Raw genomic sequence first — 19,123 nt, 5'->3', positions numbered from 1 at the left:
CATTTACAATAGTGTTTTTGTCATTGGATCTCTTATAGTAGATTCTCTATAAGCATAATTCCTCACCTTCAATTTTGTTTTCTGTTTGGTTTTGAGAGTAGACGCATTCTGATGAAAAACCTGTTGAATCATAATTCACATTCTTATAATCTGAATTCATTTCATTAACTGAACGTCATGCAGTTGTGAATTTCACTGGATGTTTTACTCACCACATCCACAGAGCTGCTATTATGAGAAACTGAGGTAAAAACACCAGCAGAATGACTGTATAATGGCTGAACGCTGTGCTGTCCACTGGATCTTCACAACACAAAGAAGTGAATCATGACTATCAGAGAAACCACCTGAAATCAACGATCATGAGAGATGTGTTACCTCCTACAGCACAGGAATACTCTTGAAGCTCTTCATTGCTGACTGAGTCCAGGTACAGCTTGTTGTCTTTAGTGAATCCATCCGTTATCTGCCATCCGTTCTTGTACCAGATGTAAGTGTGTTTGTCGCTCAGAGTGCATTTAGTTGAACAGCTTAATATCACTTCCTGTCCCTCTGATGTAATGTTTGTGCTGCTTATCACCATCGTATCTGAAAAACAGAATTGAAGTATTTCAAGCTGGTCCTAACATCGATTTTTGACATGGAAAACAAAACCTCTATAAAATGGAGTCATAGTCTTAATGACAGCAAACTGTCTGTGAATCTTACTGAAATGGTATCAAATTAATCATGAACAGTTACCTGTAACAGTAAGAATGACTCCAGATGGTCCAAAGTATGTTTTTCCTGTTGTGTCAGTGATGATCCTGAATCGATATTCTCCAGAGTCGTTCATCTTGAGCTCTTTGATTCTCAGTGTGTTCCCCACATACTCCACACGACCAGCAAACTGAGGCTCCTCACGCAGATCCTTTAAGTCACCAGACTGACCGTAATGCCAGACTGTTTTATTTACAGTATAACCAGAGGGATGTGAGTATGTGCAGGAAATGTCTACTGTTGAGCCCATCAAAGCACAGACTCTTCTAGAGGTGTAAGTCACATCCCAGCAGCGATCCTCAGAAATACCTGAAAGAGTCACAGATTAACATGTAAAACTCACAGTAACTTTAAAACTTGTTTAAATTTACACATGGATGAACAAACAGTACCATCATTGTGTGTATTATTTTACACTCACACAGAGAAGAGGAGGGATGTGTTTGATCAAGAGCACAGGAATAGCTGACAGGATCTCTGTTCAGTAACACATGTATGTTGCGAGTCCCTGTACTTGTGAAATACTGTCCATCCTTCATCCAGTAATAATAATACCAAACTCTAGAGGTGCAGGAAGAATCACAGGTCAGTATTACTCTCTGATCTCTCTGGTCTGTAGTTGCAGGATTCATCCTCACCTGCAGGTCTGAATTAAAGTAAAATTAACAAACACTTCATCACATGACAAATGAAAACAGCTGAAGTGACCAGAATCTAGACTCAGTTTCACCTGTGACTGTTAGATTGACAGCGACTGAGCCGAGACGTTTAACTCCATCCCTCATGATGAACATGAGCTGATATTCTCCAGAGTCTCTCTCTCTCAGGTCTGAAATTATGAGCTCTGATTGGTAACGACTGATGAATGGCTTTACTCTTCCTGAGTAGTCTGAGTCTAAAGTCAAATCTTCAGGTTCGTTGTTTTTTCTCCAGTTTGGACTTTGTTTTTGGCTGAACCAGAACACAGTTTTGATGTTGATGTAGGAGTAAGAGCACTTCAGTGTCACCTGAGACCCCTTCACAGCACAAATACTCTCTTGACTACAGGTCACAGGCTGGAGCTCCAGTGTCAGAGAGCCTGAACAAGAAAAATATTTCATTATTGAGATGAAGTTTACATACAGACAGAAGAGAGATCTTCTATTGTTACAATCACCAATCTGCTGCTCACATCCATCCAGCCATGTTGATCAATTTAATTCAAATTTAAATACTTAAAAGTTATTTATACACCCACTCAAATTTTTAATACAGAGTGTAACGCTTCACAATTCAGTTTTCAGACCATACAATGCAAATGTTTTTTTTTATTAATATAATAACTCTGCTAAATGGGAACGCAGGGGCACCGCGATGCGACCGCAAAGGGCACTTTTTTACCACCGGGATTTCACTTTTCCCGGCTGCTCGCGATGGCCAGTCCGAGACTGCCTTTAGCAGTTATTATATTAATAATAAAAATGATAGCACATGATAGCACTTCGGGTGAAAAGGTCATCCTCTGTGTTCAGTCTTTTAAACTACTCCTCAACATGCATGCAGTGTAAATAAAACAGTTACATCAATGAAATAATAGTCCGCGGCCACACCCCCGTGCTAATGGTAGCCTACAGCCCACGGCACAAATTACAAGACAAAAAATGGAAAAATCGGTTAGATTTCATTTATTCAAATGATTGTTTCTAAAGTCATAATTTAGCAGAAGTATCTATTAAAGAAGTACATGAAAAACAAGAAAAATGAACGCCTGGTTTCAATTTTTCACTTTTGCATTTGCATATGGTCTGAAAACTGAATTGTGAAGCGTTACATGGACCTTAACTGAACTGATCTTGAATGATTTCAACTGTATAAAAACAGATATAATGACCAACATATCAACAATCATTATTAGAAGATGTGAAAGATAATAATTAGTGCCACTTTTAAATTAAAACATGACAGAGCAGAATAAGACACATCAATGCTCAAACCTGGAATGTGCAGCAGCAGCAGGATCAGAGGTAAGAGTCTGGAGTTCATGTTCTTCACTTTCTGTAAATTCAGATATACAATGAAAGACACAGAGCTGCTCGTCCTGAAAAAAACACTGACTGAGTTTCGCTGAGACACACTTGAAGGGTCCTTACAGTCAGAATAATGAATACAGTAACACACTTCAGAAAGTCATGATTAAAATTATGTTTTAATGTAATGTTTAAATGCAATGAAAGTTTAGATTTACCTATATTACGTTGCTGTTGTTCTCTGATGTTAGTTGTAGTTTCTGTCTGTTTTAGAAGCTGTGCAGACAGACACTGTAGTGGAAAGTTTTAACTTTGTAAATTGTGCAGGTGTGCAGGATGTCTTGTTTGATACAAAGGAACCAAAACCAGATGGGTGAGAGACATATCAATACCAAGAAGCCATGAAACAAGAAGCTCCCACCCATCCACTGTGGAGGACTGGCTGGCCTGTAAGTATGTGACTGTGACTTCCTCTTTTTATCTCTTCACACTGCTGAGCATCTCTGTAACTTTGACCTTCTTACAAGAATAAAAATCTTTTAAAGACACCTTGTTTGTTTTTCCAAATCAGCCTCATCATAATTAAGCTTATTTTTTTCAATGACAATACTCTGCTGATCTTATTTCCTTCCCTTTTCTTACTAACACACAAATAAAGAAAAAGTGTAAAAGATATTTACACTTCAGAAAATAATTAATCAAACTCAACTCAGGAAGTCAGTGTCAGCCACTGTTACATGATCTGTTGAATCAGTTTAAGTTAATTAAACCTTGAGTTTTGTTATTTTCTAGTTTTTGTTATTTTTTAGTAATATTAAACAAAAATCTAAATAGGCAAAAATGTATATATATATTCCTGAACTGCATAAATTAAAGGCAAATATTATATTTAATTATTTTTCATGAAATAACTTAGAGAATCTTAAGTTTAAGGAAACACACACAAATATATATACATATATTAATTTCAATTGCATCATCAGATGCCCTTTTATTTATTTTTATAGGCACAGGATTATGGGAAATCATACACAGTGAAGGATACATTTATGCTGCCTTCAATAACCAACAGTATGAATCTTAGAAGACAGAATAAATATAAAAAGCTAAACGCTGATAAGAATGTCTTATATTTTAACAGCAGCACAAAAGCTCAAAGGTCAACAGAGATACAAAATGAAGACAGCAGGTGTAGTCCAAAACAAAACATTTGATGACCAAGAGCTTTACCCACTGCACCACATTCAGCTAGACCTGCTGCCAAAGAGACAGACCAAGATGAGAATGACAGACAAGTTCTGAAGAACTTTAACAAATGTAGCACATAAAAGCTGTTCTAGATGTTTGTGTCTCCAAACTGCTAAGATACTCTAAGAACATGACAGCCAATTTATGATACTTACAAATATTTCAATGCACTAAAGCCATGACTAAATATTTTATTAATAATCATATTAAATAGCCTATCACCAAATGGAAATCTACACAATTTCATAATAGTTACTATTAGAATTTGGACAAAAGAAAAACTAAATATGGTAACAAAAAGATGTGTGGTTTGGTTGAATGAGGGGGAAAAGTGAAGAGGAAAAGTGGAAGCAGAGAAGTGGAAGTGAGAGCCTGGTCGTGAATTTTGAAGCAGCGTTTGGAAAAGTCAGAAGGCAAAGCGAGGCCGTTGTGTCGTGAAGATGCTCTGTTGAATTGAATTGGATAAGGGCCGAATGTCTGTGTTGTGGAATAATGGTGCGTGGACGCCAGGCCTGGCTCCAGCTTTGAGATATAGGGTGGGCCAAGTGAAATTCCTGGTGGGCCCAGAGTTTTTATTTTATTTTATTTTTTCCCCATAACTAAACTTTATTTTATAACAAAATAGGCAGGTGGTTCTGGTTTAGATTTTTGTTTTTGCCCTGAAAAAATTTTCACTGGCCCCATCACAAAAAGAAAAAAATATATTAGAATTTTAATAAATATAAAGACAAGTAAACAGCCAGTAATAAAATAAGAACAAATAAACAAATTACAAGCAATAGCACAAATAAATACAATGAGGGCAGGTGTCACGTATGTTTTGGTTTTGTGTTATGTTTATGATTTCATGTCTTTTATTTTGTAATTTGATTCATGTTGTTTGTTTGTGTCATGCTTCCCTTGCTCCTCATGTTCTCCCTTAGTCTATGTGTCATGTTCTGATTGGTTGATTATGGTCATGTGGTTTTCAGTTCTGTTCTGTCATTGGTTCTCATGTTCCTTGTGTCACTTCACTGGTTGCCATAGTCATGTGTTCTCTTTGTTCTTGTATTTAAAGCCATTGTCTTCCCCATGTTACTTTGTCGTGTATTGTTAATGTAACCCTGCTGTCGGTGAGTCTCATAGTCAAGTCTGCTCGCCTTCAGTCTGGACTAATCGTTACAGAATACACGACCCCTACTATGAACCCAGCAGTTGCCCTCCTGCATCTACGCCAAGGCCATCGTCCCATCGAGGACTATGCTGCCAGGTAGACTTCAATGATATTGCTTTAAAAGACATTTTTCGCTTTGGATTAAATGAACCTGTTCGTTCAAGGCTTCCTGGGGGAAAAATTCATTTTTCCCTGGCCCAGTACATTGACCACGCCCTGCTGTTAAGTGGATCCTCATTTACTGTGGGATTTGTGGATGAGGAGCCCCACAATCCCACAGTACCTTCCACATCAGAGTGTCTCCATGCCCCTATGATCATGTCTGGAGTTATTCATGCCATGCCAGTATCTGTTCATATTAAGTCTGCCACGCCAGGGCCTGTTCAAGCCATGCCTGCTATACCAGGGCCTGTTCACGCCATGTCTGCCACACCAAGGCCTGTTCACGCCATGCTTGCAATGCCAGGTCCTTGTCACGGCATGCCTGCCACGCCAAAACCTGTTCACGCCATGCCTACCACGCCAGTTGGTAGGAAAAAATAAAGTAAGGGATTACTCTTAATTTATCTTTAATTTAATTAGTTACTTCTGATGTGATTCCATTACTGTATAGACTATACAACAATTCTATATAAAACAATAGTGGAATTAACATCAAAATTTTACAATGTAATGTAGTCTTCTGCCTTTAAATACTTTGGCCATTTCAAGAATAATTTATGCAATTTTATATTATTTAAAAGAATTAAAAGAGCAGTTTCATGTCTATATTTATATTGTTCAGCTGGTCGAGGTTGATATGGGATTTAGAAAGTTATTAATAAGTAATGGAATAGTTTTTAGAAAGATAGTAATTAGTACAGTAATCTAATTACACTGTTGAGGATGTAATTAGTAATTAATTACTTTATTTAGAGTAACTTACCCAACACTGTACATAAATTATGTTAGGAGATTAATGTTTTAAAAATAATAGCTTTAATGTAGAAATATTAATTGATTGAAAAAATAAATAATAGGCTACTTTAAATATAAAACTAAAACCGCCAGTAGGTGGCGGCAAGTCACTGTCTTAATGAGTGAGTTGAATCTTTCATTCAACCGATTCCTTCAAAGTGCTAATTTAACTAAACAAGCGACTGTATTTATGAATGGATAGCCTAATTGAATCATTTACTCATCTGACTCGTTCAAATACGCTGATTCTTTCAGGAATAAAACAGTGTATCTCTGAGACGCAGCGGTTCTGCTGTTTGTTCCATTTTCTTTGACAGAGCAAAAACAGAATGTGTTGCATGAAAGTTAGTAACTTGTTGTTTATTGAACTGTTGTATAAAATCAGACAGGAACTCATTAAATTGATTTTTTTTTTTCACCCATTTTGATGACATTTCTGCCCCGCTATAGTGTAATGGCAGTGAGACAGGAGAGAGCGCTCAAAACACTTAAGATCGCATAAGTTAGTGGAAATAGAAATGATCATTCTCTGTAAAGAAATGACGCATGAACATATGAGGCGCAAAAGAGAATTGTAGGCGCGGCTCTCTTTTGTTTTTGCGCGGAGAGAACAGCGCGCGAGTTCTCTTTTGCGTCTTTTCGTGAAACGGTTTAAAATCGTTTGAATGCCTAGACTAAAAAAAAATAAATCAGGCTTTCTAGTTTCTAAATAACAAGCGGGTTAGATCGGTTATTTGGCATGTGGCCAGGGTTGGCCAAGCTTCTGAATGGGTGCAGGCCACCGATACACACCGGTAATGGAATTATTTGTTAATTTCTGAGGGCCAACTTCTGGACAATGAGTGACTGAAATGAATTAATTTTTTTTTTTTTTTTGGTGTGTGTGTGTGTGTGTGTGTGTGTGTGTGTGTGTGTGTGTGTGTGTTAAAATATGAACAGACTTAATGAAATAAGATTTTTCTGCTTTTTTTTTCCCCATGAGGGTTGTTATCAGAAAATAAAAATTGTTTGTCAATTTTTTTAAACCTGTCTGGCGCCCAATCTGAATAATTTAATTTTGGGGTAAACCACCGTTACAGCTCACAAACCTGACTTATATATTTATATAAGCAGATTTATATATTTATTTATGACCAGAAGGTGGCACTGTCTTCACAGTTAAGCACAGATCAATTGTTTGTAATTGAACAAACAATTGAAAAAACACAATAACAGCCATCATTACTGTGGTTACAGTTGTTCTATTGAAATATGAAATATGAAAGTCTGTGCTAATACAAGAATAAAGAAATCATAAGATAAAGATAAACAGAACATAAGCACCCATTATTAAGATGGATCCATTTACAGTCTTTATAGATTTTTTTTTTTTTTAAAGAACTTCTTACATTTAGCAGGAGGAGGAAAGGAAAGGAATGGATGGCTAAAACCTGGACTATAGTTTGTTGTTTTAGTTGTGTTTGATTATGCAGACTGAGCAGTCATTGATATGTTACTGTATATGACATCACTGTATCACATGTTGCTGCTGACAGTTCTGACTGTTGCTAGGTGATGATCTCACAATGACATTACTCCACCAGCTCTGATGGACAGACAGCAGATGAACAGATGTGGAACATCAGAGTCTGAGACAGACAAACAGAAAGATATTAAATACATATTCAACAATGTTTTTGTCATTGCATCTCTTATAGTAGATTCTCTATATACATAATTCCTCACCTTCAGTATTGTTTTCAATCTGGTTTTGAGAGTAGACGCATTCTGATGAAAAACCTGTTGAATCATAATTCAGATTTTTTATAATCTGATTCCATTTTATTATATTCACTGTTCATCATTCAAAAACTGTATAAATATTCCTGAACGGCATTTATTAAAGGCAAATACTATATTTAATTATTTTCTTCTGAAATAACTTTGGGAATCATACGTTTAAGGAAACACACACATTTATATATTAATTTCAATTACATCATCAGATGCCCTTTTATTTATTTTTATAGGCACAGGATTATGGGAAATCATACACAGTGAAGGATACATTTATGCTGCCTTCAATAACAAACAGTATGAATCTTAGATGACAATGTTACATGATGATGTTTTTCCTCTGACCTACAGTAAATACAAAAAGCTAAACGTTGATAAGAATGTCTTATATTTTAACAGCAGCACAAAAACTCAAAGGTCAACACAGATACAAAATGAAGACAGCACGTGTATTTAAAAAAAAATAAAAAAATAAAAAAATCCTTTGATGACCAAGAGCTTTACCCACTGGACCACATTCAGCTAGACCTGCTGCCAAAGAGACAGACAAATTCTGAAGGACTTAAATAAATGTAGAACATAAAAGCAGTTCTAGATGTTTGTGGCTCCAAACTGCTAAGATACAGCAGCCAATTTATGATACTTACAAACATTTAAATGCACTAAAGCCCTGGGGTAACTTACTGCAGTTTATGAAAACATTCAAAATGCCTCTATAGCGAACCGCTACACTCAAAAAAAAAAAAAAAAAAATGCTGGGTTGAATATGGACAAACCCAGCGATTAGGTTTAAATTAGAAGAAAAGAGCAAGCAGAAAAGCGGAAGTGAGAGCCTGGTTGTGAAATTTGAAGCAGCGTTTGGAAAAGTCAGAAGGGAAAGCGAGGCCGTTGTGTCGTGAAGATGCTCTTGTTGAATTATTTGCGTATGGATAAGGGCCGAATGTCTGCGTTGTGGAATAATGCCGTGGATAAAGACCCACTAAACAAAGTTATGTTCGGAAGACGTCTTTTCAACGTCTTTGTCACAAAAGTTGTACGTTGAATAGATGTCTTCCAGACATAACTTTGTTCAGTGGGGAGTGAATGAACAAGCTGAAATCTGGACGCCGCCTGTGAAACGCAACTCCTAAGGTTTTAGGAAACTAGACACTAGACAGAATGGCAGAATCGGAAGTTTGAACCTGTGCGTTGTTAATCCCTTCTGAGGCTTTTTCCCGACGTGTGTTCACCAAAAGGTAAAAGGTGATTTTAGTCTTTCCCCATGCTCTCCAAGTTTCCTGACTCTAAACACTTTCCGCAAACATCAAACGACCCCACTCCTCCATCACAAACATGATTATTACTAGCCTATTCTCTTTATCTGTTACTGAATATATTGTTTGATTTAATTTCGTTTTCATTTTACATTTACTTATAGCCCTACTTTGGACTGTTTTGTTGTTATTGTTGTGGTTTGCTTTTGAAGAGGCCTACTATTGAACTTTGACGGTCTGTGTGCAAATGCACCAGTAATCGAATTATTTATTTGCTAATTTCTGAGGCACTACTTCTGGACATTGAGTGATTGAAATTTACAAGATCAACTGTTTTCCACAATAACAGGCATCATTAGGCTGGAACATTTAGATGTGGAACATCAGCGTGTGAGTCAGACAAATAGAACACACAGAAGACATTAAATACATTTACAATGTTTATCATTGCATCTCTTATAGTAGATTCTCTATATACATAATTCCTCACCTTCACTTTTGTTTTCAGTTTGGTTTTGAGAATAGACGCATTCTGATGAAAAACCTGTTGAATCATAATTCAGATTTTTATAATCTGATTCCATTTTATTATATTCACTGTTCATCATGCAATTGTGAATTTCACTGGATGTTTTACTCACCACATCCACAGAGCTGCTATTATGAGAAACTGAGGTAAAAACACCAGCAGAATGACTGTATAATGGCTGAACACTGTGCTGTCCACTGGATCATCACAACACAAAGAAGTGAATCATGACTATCAGAGAAACCTTCTGAATTCAGCGATCATGAGACATGTGTTACCTCCTACAGCACAGGAATACTCTTGAAGCTCTTCATTGCTGACTGAGTCCAGGTACAGCTTGTTGTCTTTAGTGAATCCATCCGTTACCTGCCGTCCGTTCTTGTACCAGATGTAAGTGTTTTTGTCATTCAGAGTGCATTTAGTTGAACAGCTTAATATCACTTCCTGTCCCTCTGATGTAATGTTTGTGCTGCTTGTCACCATCGTATCTGAAAAACAGAACTGAAGTATTTCGAGCTGGTCCTAACATTAATTTTGACGGACATGGAAAACAAAAACTTTATAAATTGAAGTCATAGTCTTCGTCTGTAAACAGTTTGCTGTCATCATTGTCATTAAAATATTATCAAATTCATCATCATTCTTACCTGTAACAGTAAGAATGACTCCAGGTGTTCCAGAGTATGTTCTTCCTGTTCTGTCAGAGATGATCCTGAATCGATATTCTCCAGAGTCGTTCATCTTGAGCTCTTTGATTCTCAGTGTGTTCCCCACATCTCCTCACGCAGATCCTTGAAGTCACCAGACTGATCGTAATGCCAGAATGTTTTTTTTTTACAGTATAACCAGAGGGATGTGAGTATGTGCAGGAAATGTCTACTGTTGAGCCCATCAAAGCACAGACTCTTCTAGAGGTGTAAGTCACATCCCAGCAGCGATCCTTAGAAATACCTGAAAGAGTCACAGATTAACATGTAAAACTCACAGTAACTTTAAAACTTGTTTAAATTTACACGTGGATGAACAAACACTTCCATCATTGTGTGTATTATTTTACACTCACACAGAGAAGAGGAGGGATGTGTTTGATCAAGAGCACAGGAATAGCTGACAGGATCTCTGTTCAGTAACACATGTATGTTGCGAGTCCTTGTACTTGTGAAATACTGTCCATCCTTCATCCAGTAATAATAATACCAAACTCCAGAGGTGCAGGAAGAATCACAGGTCAGTATTACTCTCTGATCTCTCTGGTCTGTAGTTTCAGGATTCATCCTCACCTGCAGGTCTGAATTAAAGTAAAAATTAAGAAACGCTTCATCACATGACAAATAAAAACAGCTGAACTGACCAGAATAAGACTCAGTTTCACCTGTGACTGTTAGATTGATGGCATCTGAGCCGAGACGTTTAACTCCATCCTTCATGATGAACATGAGCTGATATTCTCCTGATCGGTAACGACTGATGAATGGCTTTACTCTTTCTGAGTAGTCTGAGTCTAAAGACAAATCTTCAGGCTCGTTGTTTTTTCTCTAGTTTTAACTTTTTTTTGGCTGAACCAGAACACAGTTTTGATGTTGATCTAGGAGTAAGAGCACTTCAGTGTCACCTGAGACCCCTTCACAGCACAAATACTCTTTTGACTACAGGTCACAGGCTGGAGCTCCAGTGTCAGAGAGCCTGAACAAGAAAACTTTGCCATTATTGAGAGGTACTTCAGTCCTGAATATGATAAAGATAAACAGATTTGGCTTGCTAACTGAGCTATTAAGAAAGTCTCCTCTGGGAACAAACATTCAGAATTAAAAAAGATGAACTGGAAATGCAGTGGCTGCCACCACAACCACAAGATTTAAAAGTGAGTTGCTGCACATGAAAGAACTGTCACAGTAGTGAGGCAAGCAGTGGTTTATATACTATTGCGTAATGATTGACAGGATTGGATGAACTAGCTTCAACCGAACCTTTGTTTTAGAATGGAGTTATGAATTATTTTGGAATAACTTATTTTGCATACAAGTTTACAGTAACAAGTTCCAAAAGAACTTGATGCATTTCATGTACATTATTTTCAAAAATTAATGTTGACGGTCAAGCATCTCATACCGGCATCACACTGCATGATTTAAGCCTCGATTTTCAAAATATAACACTTACTTATATTTTATATAAATATTACGAAGTGGCGTTTCATATAAATTCATACAATGAAAACTGTACGAAAAATTACATTTTTAGGAAAAAGCAACAGAATGTAAAAGACTTAAAATGCTGGTGGACGAAGTACACAAATAAAGTACTTGAATAAAAGTACAGATACCCTAATAAAATATTACTCCAAAAGAAGTATTAGGTACTCCTTTTCAATTTTACTGGAGTAAAAGTACAAAAAGTATTTGATTTTAATGTACTTAAATATTAAAAGTAAAAAGTACTGATTGATGAATGTTCATTTTGCATTTTTATATACTCCAACCTACTGCTCAAAAGATGTGGGGGGTATAACGTACTAGACACACAGTCTGACTTATGAATTAATGTAAAAGAAGCCAGCACTAATCAAAAAGGAAGATTATGCAGATATATGCACTTAATATGTATTCATCTGCAAGAAATAGGTTTTTTTTTTCATGACCTTGTGATACATTAACTACTACTGATAATTCTGATAAATAATGATAAAATATTATAATTATAAAATATAGTATATAAAAATAAAGAAAAAAAGTGTGTTGACAAATACAAACATACAATATAAAAAGAGACAACACATAGGGCAAAATGTGTTAACATTTTAACGCTATTCAAACATAGTATCGTTTGAAACTGCTACGGCAGTGGGGAAGATGCACAGGCATTAATTTGCATTATTTAACATTGTTTAGTTTAAAACTTTCCCTGTTCAGATGGTAATACACAAATGTGGACATGTCCATATTCAAGCATTTCATACAATGGGCTTAAACAGCTTGCCCTTTTACAGCATATATGACTGCAGTCCAATGACACTGCATAAAATACAAGCATAAACAAGTAAGAAGTACAGTAATTCTCTTCTATGGAAATGTGTAGAAAAAAGAAGCTTCATGCATTTTAATTAATTTGGCAAACAACAAATCTAATCTGATTGCACACAATAATACTCTTACCTGGAAAGTGCAGCAGTATGATCAGTAAAGGTCTGAACTCCATGCTCTCAGTCTGCATAAATTTAGTACAACACAAGACACAAAACAATATTGCTTGTCCTGGAGAACAAAACAAAAAAAGAAAAAAGAAAAGAAACATCTATTGGATTGTAGATTCATTAATCTATTACTATAACTCATGCCGCCACATTATGATCATGATCACAGTAATGTTCTGTTTGTTGTGTGCATAAAGTCATGTGTTAATGTAAAGTGTTGTAAATGAGACAAATTTAGAAACTATTTCCTTCTCTTTTCTACTGAAGAGGCAGTGTTGGGAAAAGTTACTTTTAAAAATAATGTGGTATAATAAAACTTATTTTTTACTCCCTAAAAAAGTAACTAATTGTATTAGTTACTTTTTATGGAAAATAATGTGTTACTTTACTTTTGCATTACTTTTCTCACCTGGAATGGGCTTGCTTGTTTGTTTTTTGTAACAAAAAAAAAAAAAAAAAACAAGTTCTATTTTTGGCAAATGTAAAGCCCCTTTCAAAACAAAAATGAAGTGAATAAGCCTCAGGCTGAAGAAAATGCAAATTCACGCCTGTACAGTAGAGGGCGCAGATCAAACAAACCATCTTCTGCCATTCTGGATTGCAGAAGAATTTGTCTCAGAAGAAAGTTCTTACTTACTCTTACTTCAGCAATAAAAAAAAAATTATGTTTATCTGAAGTCATTTTTGCTTGTATGGTTGAGTTGGATCATGAAGGTCAGCAGCAAAGACAATTGACTTGTTCAAGATGCATCTGCGCAGACCGATGGGTATATGATGTCAAAGTACCACGAGAGCGATTCAAAAGCATAAGCCAAGGAGTTGTATGCTCTCCAATAGCTCTCGCGGTACTTTGATGTCATAGCCGATCTGTCTACGCAGCGCAGATGCATCTCGAACAAGCCTATTGTTCAATAAAGTGAGATTAAATCCATAAAGAACGTTTGTATTTAACATATTTAATTATTGCAGGTTTGTAATATTCTGAATTTGCATTTCATATTGAATTGTTTTATTGATTTTTGTTGTGCATCATTACTGTGGTTACAGTTCATCCATTGAAATATAAAATATGAAAGTGTGTGTACTAATACAAGAATAAAGAAATCATAAGATAAAGATAAACAAAACACAAAGTTGGCACAACTTCATTAAAGTGGATCCTTCAAGGAGTATATGCTCTGTAAAAGAATGCGTATGCGCAGATGCGTAATCTTTCTTTACAAAGTGACACCGCCAACTACCTGTCTGGCATGCGTAATACAGCGTTTTTGTCATTTTTTGCGGATTCGTGTGAACGGGGATAGTTTTCATAATGTTGTCATCTGTACAAAGAAAAATCTTTTTAGTTTTTAGTACATCGTTGTCGTGTAACGTACCCTAAGGCATTGTACACACTGTCAGACCAAATCTGATTATTTGTGTATCTGACTGGAATCTGAATTGAATCACTGGAATCACACAAACCACGTGAAATCCGATCAGAGCGGTTGAACTGAAACAGATTTCCGGCTGTGATTTTTGGCCGTTTACACTTGCTAAATCTGATCAAGATTTCAATCTGATGTGCTCAAAAATAAGATTTGAACTGACAGTCTGAACGTAGCCAAAAGGTGTGTTCGAATTAGGCTGGATGTAACCAATGGGCGAGAGTTGCAGCTTGCAGTCGGGAGGAGTTGAAAACAGAGACACGGAGTCGGACACTTTCTGCTTCCTGTAGTGACGCTCATGTGGTGTTTGCATACTTTATCAAAGATGAAGTGAATTAAATGCAGTATTTGTCAGATACAAAGGTGTTTCAGAGACATTTTCATTTAATAATTTATGTACTGCTTAATACGGCATCTGTTTGTACAATTTGGTCAAGAGTTAAACATTACAGTTTTGTAACTGGAATAAGTCTGTAAGAGTTTAGCAATTTCATTTCCTTCCCTTTTTCTGTCATAGAAAAAAAAAAAAGTAACTCAAAAACAACTTGTAGATTTATGTGTCATAATGAATATACACTACCATTCAAAAGTACCATTTGAAAGATATGTTTTTGAAAAGATTGTGCCCCAAGGCAGCATTTATTTGAAGAAAAATACAGCCAAAACCATAATAGTTACTATTTTCAAGAATGTTCTGATAAACAAGGTTGAAGAACAGCATTTATTTTAAATAAAGATGTGAGAATTTATTTATTTCATCTGAAGACACCTACATAAACAATTTAAGCAAATGTAATTTTTGAATTAAAAATTTAAACAAAATTTTTTTATATACATACACACAATTAGAATGTTTAAAAATTCAGGAGAAACACACATATGTACACCTATTCAGTCACTTTACAACATTTTCCATATTTTTGTTTAATTTCAGTAAAATTATGTTTTACACTACACAAATGACATCAGTAGACATTTGACAAGAGCAAAAGCTTGTTACAATATGGCAGCAGATGACAGCAGTTGAGTTGTTCAGTAGTTTTTTTTATGATGGGTCTAAACGGAGGGTAAGCTGAACTTCACAGAGGCATAATGAACATCATCTGAGGTTGAGTGTACAGCAGTAGGTGCCAAAGATGTGTCCTTTATGTGAGACTGCTTGAAATTAATAGCTGAATAATGAACGTCCTGATCCTTTACGTCCTGTGTGCAGACTGTAGACAAGGCTTCAGCATTATCATACAGTGTAGCAGAACCTGACTGAGAGTTGGGGCAGAATACAAAATATCAGTGAACACAAAATCTATTTAAGCATATGTGTGTCAAACAATCTGTTTGGTCAGATGCTCTCACCTGTACGTCATCCTTTCTCTCCTCATGCTGTTGAGATGAATTACTCCTTCTCCTCCTGTTTAAAATGCATCATGTCAAAAGAAATCAATTTTTGTAATGGACAACATATAAATTTTAAAACTTAAATCTTCCTCTCAATCCAAACAGAACTGAAACTAAGCTGCAGAGATAATATTTCCCTTGACAAATATTACAAATGGACCTCAGGGGAAAATAGAATAAAATGTTTACCTATACCACAGGACTCCTATAAGTGCAAGAACCAGAAACACGGACAGTATGATTACGGTGTTCTGTAAAGCTGTGCTCTCCTCTTGATTTTCTAGCATAAGACACAAGTTACAGATACACAAAACATGAGAAATACACTTATGACATAAAAAAAACTAACTAAATATCAAGTACATCATCTGAATTCAGCGATCATTTCACACTGAAGCACATGTATCATGAGAGATGTGTTACCCAGGGCTTAAAAACGAAAAAAAAAAAAATTCAATCGTTTCACTCCGAGCAGAATCGGTATTTTAACATCTCTGTTCCAGTGTTCCTTCTGTATTATTAACGTTCCGAAACCGGTTTGTTTAGAAAAAAAATAACGGTTAATAACGTTATTTTTTTAACTTTTTGTTTGCATGTAGCCTCATTATTATTATTATTATTATTATTATTATTATTATTATTATTATTATTATTATTATTATTATTATTATTATTAATAATAATAATAATAATAATAATAAGTACAGCATTTTATTTATTAAAAAACAAAGAGTATTTGCCGTCTTAGCCAATAGGCCTACAATTATCTTTTATAACAAGATTCTGCCCAAATGTAAACCTATTAAACGACAGGAAAAACTATCAATGGTTTATAAAGTAGGCCTATTTTTTCAAGATATTTTAAAATGTTTGCTGCATGGTTAAAAATAGGCTACCGACGCTAAAAAAGATATGTCGCATTTTATTATTACATTCAGAAATAATGTAATTTATCGGTAAATAAAATAAAATGTTTACAAATAGCCTAGCCTATAATATATAATATAATGTTTGTAAACATAAATTATGAACAAAACTGCCATATTTTATTTTACCACAAAACTTCTAAAGTTAATTCAGGCTATATGTCAAGCCAAAACGAATTTTAAAAAAAATTCTCTTTTCTTTTTTAAAACGTCATTCCAGCTTCTATTGCTATATTCAAGGCGAGAAACAGGTTTATTTATTAGAAATAAAATTAAATAAGATACTAAACGAATTAAGTTAAAGTGAATCTGAAGCCTACCTTTCACAGCAAAATCCCGTATTAAATTAACACCCAAAGTGTACATATGAGTCCATCTTGCCGGGTGTTAAAAAGTAACACTGAAGCAGTGTTAAAGTTAATGAGATAATTGATTGATGATTGAGTGATGATTGACAATTAGTGGTGACACCTGATGCATATGACCCTCAACAGAATAAGCAGAATCATTGAAGGAAAGAGAGAAAAAAGGTGTTAATTAATGTTTTATGGAATGTTTTATTTCAAGTCACCATGAAAGAGGTCAGCGTTTGCTTTAGTTGGGCTCTGGACTCTTTACCTTTTATTATTAGTTTTTCTCTGGCTGCTCCAACTTTGTGTTTGTAAAGCACATTTGATATGTTTTGATGATGATATTATCATCATGCAATAGCCTGATGTCATTTAGCATTTAAGTCTCTGACTGTATGCTTGATGATCATAGTCATGTGATTTTACAGCTTGCGATCCAACAGCAGTATGAAGCAGTATGTTTTTTATTTTTTAAGAAAAATATATTATGCACAGAAGCTTCTGTGTTTAGGCACAGACATGAAGAATCAGCATATGATTCTCAAGAACGGTGACAATAAATAAATACAAAATACTGACAAACAGATCAACTCTGAACATCACAAAATAAGCTACTGTCACAACAAAACAACAGAAAAATAAAAGCAAACATGAACAATCTACGAAAATTACAGGACAATTCAGCTGCATAATTTACTCATGCAGCAATGCATGATGGGAGCCATGGATGAGTTTTGATTGGTGGCTCCCATCATGCACTGCAACATGAAGCACTTTGTTTGATTGTCACCATAGTTGAGGGTCATATGCTGATTCTTGATGTCTGTGTGTTTAAAAAAAAAAACTTATAGATTTTAAATAACAGATTTAGTATAAAGAAATAATATAACATCTAAAGGACCGGTTATGTCACCAATGAATCAGGCCATTTCACAATAAGAATGTTATAATCAAAACACAATCATTATGACTGTGCTTCCCAAAGCATTGTAAACCTAAACTGATGAACTTTGGCTTATAACACTTTTGGGAAATGCAGTCCAGATCACAGTTTCTCTGGCCATAACAAATGTGCTCTACAAACACAAAGTTGGAGCAATCAGAGAAAAATTAATGTTAATAAACAAAGAGTCAAGAGCCCAACTAAAGGAAATGCTTTTCACCATCATGGTGACTTCAAACTAAACTTTCATTAAAACATTAACATCTAAACATCTGTTAATTCTCAATAAGAACTTTTGTTGATGTATTACAGAAATAAAACCAAACTGGTTAATACTAAGTGTAATAATGTTTAATGGCTGGAAGTCAGTTGTAGTTGTCGTGTCTCTCTCTTTTTCTCTTGTTGTTTCTTCAGTGATTCTGCTTATTAACATCAGGTGTCACTACTGATTGTCAATCATAACTCAATCATCAATCAATTACCTCATTAACTTTAACACTGCTTCAGTGTTACTTTTTAACACCCGGCAAGATGGACTCAAATGTATACTTTCAGTGTTAATTTAACACTGGGGATTTTGCTGTGTTCTCATTCGGCACTGTTTCCATTTTCGAGACGAATGCTAAACTATTATTTATTATGTAAGCTTTGTAGCCTACTTCACTCGCATTATCGACATCATCTTTCACATAACAGCACAGTCAGGCGGTAGTCACGGGTGGGAAACGGCAGATTGTATTACAGAATTGAATTGAGCAGTGTAACGTTTTATATGTTTGGTTGATTGTATTTTATTTTAATTATTTAACAAGCTGCGATATCAAGTAAGCAATGCAAGAATTTGTGTGCGCGCGCGTGAGGCGCCGGCGCAACCACTGAAATTTTTTTTTCCTTTTTTTTTTTTTTTTTTTTTACAGTAAACTGTACTCCGTAATTTATGGTCATACAGGTAAAAACAAGACATAATTCATACAAAGACACTTAAATAACGAAAACAAGCAGAATGTCTGTTTCCTTTCCTAGATCTTTGGAGTGCGCCACAATGAACCACTTTCGTTTTGTTAGTCTGTAGACCTAATTATATAGTGAAATGTCGCGTAGCCTTTAGGCCTAAATATTCCCTTTTATTGTATATGTGTTATGTAGGCCTATAGTTTTATTTTGTTTTCTCCGTTCACAGAAGCGCTGCATGTGCGTGATGTGACATTGTG

General features: G+C 35.3%; 1 protein-coding gene across 37 annotated transcripts in view; it reads right to left on the bottom strand.

Annotated features, from left to right (window-relative positions):
• The window catches only part of LOC127520983 (carcinoembryonic antigen-related cell adhesion molecule 1-like), a 47,513-nt gene that overhangs the window by 7,907 nt on the left and 20,483 nt on the right, over nt 1-19,123 (bottom strand). For 6 of the 37 annotated variants that reach the window (XM_051909771.1, XM_051909768.1, XM_051909770.1 and 3 more), the window contains 3 exons: nt 15,883-15,973; nt 15,652-15,706; nt 15,006-15,558 (listed from right to left, as the gene is read on the bottom strand). In XM_051909771.1, the coding sequence (XP_051765731.1) occupies nt 15,355-15,558; nt 15,652-15,706; nt 15,883-15,973 (350 nt within the window). In that variant the 3' untranslated portion in view covers nt 15,006-15,354. The other 31 variants (XR_007932243.1, XR_007932256.1, XM_051909783.1 and 28 more) reach the window with 30 other exon arrangements.

Source organism: Ctenopharyngodon idella, chromosome 10, assembly GCF_019924925.1.
Source record: "Ctenopharyngodon idella isolate HZGC_01 chromosome 10, HZGC01, whole genome shotgun sequence".
Taxonomy (NCBI): domain Eukaryota; kingdom Metazoa; phylum Chordata; class Actinopteri; order Cypriniformes; family Xenocyprididae; genus Ctenopharyngodon; species Ctenopharyngodon idella.
The sequence above is the reverse complement of the archived record's forward strand: the minus strand, read 5'-3'. Positions and strand labels throughout refer to the sequence as shown.